Source organism: Ctenopharyngodon idella, chromosome 7 (genome assembly GCF_019924925.1).
Source record: "Ctenopharyngodon idella isolate HZGC_01 chromosome 7, HZGC01, whole genome shotgun sequence".
Classification (NCBI taxonomy): Eukaryota; Metazoa; Chordata; class Actinopteri; order Cypriniformes; family Xenocyprididae; genus Ctenopharyngodon; species Ctenopharyngodon idella.
The window spans coordinates 30,908,878-30,915,590 of NC_067226.1; the positions used below are offsets into that span (position 1 = coordinate 30,908,878).

At 36.5% G+C, this 6,713-nt stretch overlaps 1 protein-coding gene across 1 annotated transcript in view; it reads left to right on the forward strand.

Annotated features, from left to right (window-relative positions):
- adamts17 (ADAM metallopeptidase with thrombospondin type 1 motif, 17) overlaps positions 1–4,506 on the forward strand; it is a 139,736-nt gene extending 135,230 nt beyond the window's left edge. The window contains exon 23 of the mRNA XM_051901545.1: positions 376–4,506. Within this exon, the coding sequence (XP_051757505.1) occupies positions 376–527 (152 nt within the window). The 3' untranslated portion in view covers positions 528–4,506. The remainder of the gene's footprint in view (positions 1–375) is intronic.
- The last annotated feature ends 2,207 nt before the right edge of the window (positions 4,507–6,713 follow it).

Genomic DNA, 6,713 nt, shown 5'->3' on the forward strand with positions numbered 1-6,713 from the left:
TTCTCATTTTTGTTTAGTTTAAGTTGAAGTATAAAATAACTAAAACTAAATAAATGAAAACTAAAACTTAACTATACAGACATAAAAAAAACAACTAATAAAAATGACAAAACACCCAACAAAATTACTACAGCTTTAAAATTAAATTATAAAAATAAAATCTGATTGAAAATATTATCAAAAAATCTTATATATCAATGATACTAAAAGAACTGCACAAAAGAAATTTTCATTTTGAACTTGGCAAGAATGTAGTCTTCTAGGTGAACTGTACACATTTACAAGTCTGGAGTGATGTATGCATGTTGTCAGGGATCATGTCATATAATTGAATCTATGAAATGCCTTTTCCTGTCCTTCTGTCATTCCTGGCAGCTGCATTGACGTACAAGTGCACGGGGGATCAGTGGGCGGTTTACTGCAGGGTGATCCGAGATAAGAACCTGTGCCAGGACATGCGCTGGTACCAACGCTGCTGCCAGACCTGCAGAGACTTTTACACCAACAAAATGCCCCCTAAGAGTTAATGACCCCGGCCACAACAACACATAGAGGTTTATTTTTGCCTTTCCCATTTGTACTGTCAAGAATAATATGTTTAATATTTTTGAAATGTTATTACGTGAAAATGAAAGCAGCCTGAAAGCAGTGGAACAGATATTTTCAAGCAGAACACACTATGCAAACTTTTGAAGGCACTGAGGTTTGTTACCACCAAAGTATGTACTTGCAGTGTGTTGGTCAATCGTTTGCGTACTTGCATTGCGTTTGTTTCTTGTTTTTGGACTTGAAGGTTTCTTGTTTTGTCATGTTTTGCTGTAATCCACCCTTTAGTCCCTGAAAGTGACTTCTTCAGCATACTGGCTCATTTCTCCAGATAACCAGCTGTGGGTGCTTTCTTAAGGCCACTGGTTGGCCAATAACTGATGGACTTTTTTTTTTTTTTTTGACTCAGATCAATTATCTTTTGTCTTGTTTTTGCTTTTATTTCTGAGTATAATAATAACTTGTATTGTTATATTGGCTCTGTAACCAAAACCTAGTGATCTGCCTTGCTCCTTACAAATGATTTCAGTAGAGTTTGGAATTAGCCTGTTGCTAATCTAACAATGGTAGACTTGGTAACATTTGGTCGATGTGACTTACATTGCATTCACAGTATACATTTTTTTATTAGTTCATGCATTCCTTTGGAATCGAACCTGATGATCTTGCCGTTGCTAGTGCCATACTATATCCTTGCATTATGCGTGCATATAATAATAGATCATGCAATGCATTATTGTAGTTCTCATTGTGTGCATCTGCAGCAAAAGAAGACTTTAAAGGGTTAGTGCACCCAAAAATGGAAACTCTATCATTAATTACTCACCCTCGTGTCGTTCCACACCCGTAAGACCTTCGATCATCTTCTGAACACAAATAAAGATCGTTTTGATGAAATCCAAAGTTTCTGACCTCCATAGAGATCCAACGCAACTACCACTTTCAAGGTCCAGAAAGGTAATAAAGACATCATTAAAGTAATCCATGTGACTCCAGTGGTTTAACCTCAATTTTATGAAGTGACGCGAGTGCTTACGGGTTTGGAATGACACGAGGATGAGTAATTAATGACAGAATTTTCATTTTTTGGTGAACTAACCCTTTAAGGTAGTATAATCATGCTGCCTACCTTTTTGAACAGTCTTCACACTGAGAGCCTTAAAATACTGCATACGTAGGCAGCTCACTGGGTTTTGTAAAAGAGCTAAAGTAGCTTGTGTTATTTAATTCATAAAGAGCCATCTCAATGCAGTTGAACAGCCAAGCTGATAATAAGTGACCCATTCGAGTAGTTTTTCTCTTAGGGTTTATGTATTTTATATAAAACTAGGCTAATTTGTGGCTCTCTCAGAATGTGGCCACTATTTTCTTTTCATTATTTACCACACTCTCTGTGTGTTTTAGATATTTGTTGTGTTATTTCATATATTAGTACTTGGTATCTTCTGCAGTGTAAACAAGTGAGTCTTCATTAGTCTGTTGCTTTTGGTGCTTCGTTAGTTCACCCCAAATTGAAAATATTGTCATTATTTTACTCAAACTCATGTCGTTCGGAACCAGTATGCTGTCATTTCTTCTTTTGAATGCTAGACATTTTCAGTAATGTCTACTTAAATTGCACAGAGGTATCTTATAGCTTCAGAATAATTAAAAATAGTGTCATACACTACCGCTTTTTGTTTTTGAAAGAAATTAATACTTTTATTTAGCAAGGATGCATTAAATTGATCAGAAAATGACAGTCAAGACATTTATAACGTTATTAACGTAAGAGATTTCTATTTCAAATAAATGCTGTTCTTTTAAACTTTCTATTCATCAGAAAATTCTGAAAATAATTTGCCACCGTTTCCTCACAAATATTAACCAACACAACTGTTTTCAATATTGATAATAATATTATTATGATTTCTGAAGGATCATGTGACATTGAAGACTGGAGTAATGATGCTGAAAATTCAGGTTTGTTTTCCAGAAATAAATGACATTTTAAAATATATTCAAATAGAAAACAGTTATTTTAAATTGTAATAATATTTTACAATATTACAGTTTTTCTGTATTTTTGATCACATAAATGCAGTCTTGGTGAGAATAAAAGACTTCTTTCAAAAACAAATCTTACCGACTTATGAACGGTAGTGTAACTAATGTTATGACACTTTAATGGTGCTTTTAGTATTTAATGGTACCTTTGCTCTCTATATGCTTCTTATTTTATGGAAAACATAGCATGAACATTCTCCAAAACATCTAACAAGTAGTAAAGAACATGAGGATAAATAAATGACAAGAGAATTTTTAGTTTTGGGGTGCACTGTTCCTTTAAGGTGTAGTAAAATCAGGGTACAATAAATGTATTTGACTAATCATCTTTTAGGGATCATTCACACAGAACACGGCTGTGTCCAATATCACCCCCTATACCCTCAATCACTATTACCTACATTGGTCCACTAATATAGTTCACTTGAAAGAGAAAATGAAAACGAGTGTGTGAATTCGGACACTGAGTGTGCGCTTTTGCAAAGTTTGTACTTACTGTTTAATAATCATTTGAAACTTAGCAAACTGGCAGCTCCAGTAGTACACTCGTTATTGTGGTGCATTGTGGGATTGAATGAGTGCAATTGATAATGTCCACTATGGTTTTGGACACCACTACAAATGGCTTTCCCCACAAATAGTGCCCTATTTAAGGCTATAGGGGGCGATTTCGGACACAGCCCACATTTTTGCATTTAAAAATGCAGACGGATGTCAGTGAAGTGAAAAAAATGCAAGGTCTAGAGACGCATTTTTTAAAAGTTGAACTTGAGCGCCGTCATGCACAAGACGCTGCAAAAGATGTGAGCGCAGCGGTCAAACATGTCCGTCTATCGCGTTTACATTGACAAACAATGAAAAAATTGTGCAGTGGAATGGAAAAATGTGTCCTGTGTGAACGGCCCACAAGTCTGATGGTGCTGCAGTGCCACAGTTGTCGCACTCAAACATGCTCTCCTTGAGTCTTTGTGCTTGTATGTCTGATTAATTTGTCAGTATGAGACAATAATGCCTTCATTTAAAATGTAAAATTTTCACTTTGTGCAATAGAGGCAGTACATATGCAAACATATCCCATGTATAGATAGGCCTGTTTTATTTCACAGAATTTAAGAATAAGTTTGTAAGAAACATTACAGTCCAAATCTCATAATTAATATCTAGATACAATTTCTGGGAGTTTACAAGGTACTTTACAGTCAGGATGTGGTCAGAAAATGTGAAATTTTAAGTTTGTATTTCATAAAATAACCCCATGGCCGAAAGCGACACTGCATATGTGTGCGTGAGAGACTCTGTTTCAAAACATACTGAGCCACCTACTGCCTACATAGGGAGCTGCCTTCTAAGATAGCACCCTAACTGAAATAAAACCTCACTAGTGACCGTTTGGGAGTGCTCTTCAAAGGCAACAACTCAGTGAGTTTTATGCTACTCCTATAAGCATGAAATGTATAGCATACACATGCCGTTGATGCCTTAAAATGCTCACTAGGTTTTGGAACAGAGCTTATATGTGTGTTTGAGACCTTGGCTCCGGTTGCATCTACCAGGTTGCACAAGGTCACAACAGGTGCTAGACAAATTTCACTACTGTGAAATTCAGCAGTTTTTTTTTTTCACGTTTTGTTCTTGTACTTTTGTATGTATTTAAATGAAACGTGTTTTTTAATGTTTGTTAGGATTATTTAATACGTATTGTATCTACCTGCTTCTGTCAGAACTATTTGGTGCAACAGCTTCATGTTCCAGGTATAGTGAATATTTCTTCTGTATTCCAGTACTGTATGTCAGTAGTTGCACATGTGATTGGTACTTAAACTTACACTTTCGATGGTGCTAATTTAAACATTTCAGACTGTTCATACAAAAAAAAAAATAATAATATTAATAAATGTATATCCTGTATTATGACGATTTTGTGTGTGTGCATCTATGCTTACAATCAAAAACTAGTTTTTAATTATTATAATCTGGTTTCCTACATGATGAGCTCTTGGTTTTGTTCAGAGGTCTCAGCAGCATCACGATCACCATCACAACCTTGTGAAGTTCCCCGACTCGTTCTTCAGCAGTTGTTTGCGTTTGCATTTTGCTGATTCAAATGTTTGTCGGCTGAATATATTACGTTGAGAGGATCCGTAAGCGTATGCATGACGAACGGCTGCGCGGCCTGCTGTTCTCACCCGTAAATCTGCCGCTGTCAGTGTAATGACACTGGTGTAGCTGTGAAGGACGTGAGGAGAAGGTCACCGCCGCGTTTAAGTGCTCGTCTCAAATCCTGCTGGAGGCTCTTTGTGTTACGGTGGGTATTACACATTCCTGTCCTTATTGTGAATGTTTCATTGGTGCATGGTATTTAAAAAAATAGTTTTCATAATCTCTTTTCAAAATGTAATAATGTGACTCTAAAACTATTGTCTTTTTCAGCTGACATCTCCAGGGGCTTGGAACAGATTGAATATTAGGACGGGTGCTTAGATTGAGCACCTCGTCCTCAAGTTCAGGGAAATCTTGGTCTTTTTCAGCCAGAAAGACTTGGATACCATCGTAGCCGCCAATGAACCTCTCCAGAATATATGACATCTATTTCTGCATCTGTCGGTGCGTGAGAGCAGATCGTTTAAGCGTTTTCAGCACTGTAGTCATGACCTCATGAAGATCTCAATCTGAAATTTCAGCACAGACATTTTCTTCACATATTATGCAGTGTAGTTTCGTGAGCAACTTTTTCCTCAATTTACTCAACATTTCCTCTGTTTGCAGGAGTCCCTGCAGAAATCTGCCTCACGCTCATTAAAATGCTCAAACTCTTTGGATGAATGATGTGGACGCTCTAGTGTGAAACATCTCCATCATCTTTGCTTTGTTTTGGTTTCATTGCAGCCACAGATGTTCAATGGAAATTTCTGGTGGAGACATCACTTGTTACAAAAGACAACGTTCTTTTAAATGTGTTTTGCCGCCATCTGTCTGGCTACAGGTTTGACATGGATTTAAGAATTGATATTTACTGTATTATTGTGCTAAATCATGGAGGTTTCTCCTGAGAAGACCAGAACAGCCAAGATGTTCAACTTAGTTGGTGGAGCTGTTTGATAAAAGAAGTCTTGTTTCATTGTTTTATAATGTTTCACTTATAATGTTAATATGCTTTTTACATCAAAAATTGTCATAATTCAGAAATAAAAGGCATTTTTCCTACCCTGATTTTAGCCCTCTTATTTGAACGCTCTGTTCTAAGGGGCGTGTCTATGAGACTTCAGTGTAAACGCCCACTGCTGTGATTGGCTGACATCTGTCCATTTGAAATAGCTAAGTATTACTCTCTCGAAAACTTTTAGCACGTTTTTACTATAACAGCTCTCAAGGTTAACTAATTGTGAAAAGTGCTGCATTACATTTATATCTATGGCATTATCTTTAGATCGTGGCATGAAAGGTTGCAGTGATGAACACAGACATGTTGTTGAGCGCATGAAAGCAGTGATCTAGTCATTACAACTCATTTTCTGCACACTAATGAATGCCTTCACCATCACTAACAGTGCAAACGCATTGTTACTAAGAGATTCGTTGAATAACAGGAGTTTTGGCTTGTGTCCAGAACTCAGTCACTGATAAACTCACACTGTTTAATTGATACTTTAATTGGTAACATTATACAAGAAGGTTCCATTTGTTACAGTTGCTTGAAAAAGCATGGGAACCACTTGCAGAATCTGTGAAAATGTGAATAATTTTAACAAAATAAGAAAGATCATACAAAATGCATGTTATTGTTTATTTAGTACTGTCCTGAATAAGATATTTTACAGATTATTGGTTACCTGGATGATCTACGACTGTTTTTTTGTTTTGTGATGGTTGTTCTTGAGTCGCTTCTTTGTCCTGAGCAGTTAAACTGAGCTCTGTTCTTCAGAAAAATCCTCCAGTTCCTGCAGATTCTTTGGTTTTCAAGCATTTTTTGCATATTTGAACCCTTTCCAGCAGTGACTGTATGATTTTGAGATCCGTCTTTTCACACTGAGGACAACTGAGGGACTCAGTTGAATTTGAAGATCAAGGTAAATTGTACTTAATTTGTCTTCCAGGAAACATGCAAGTATCATCTGTTGCTT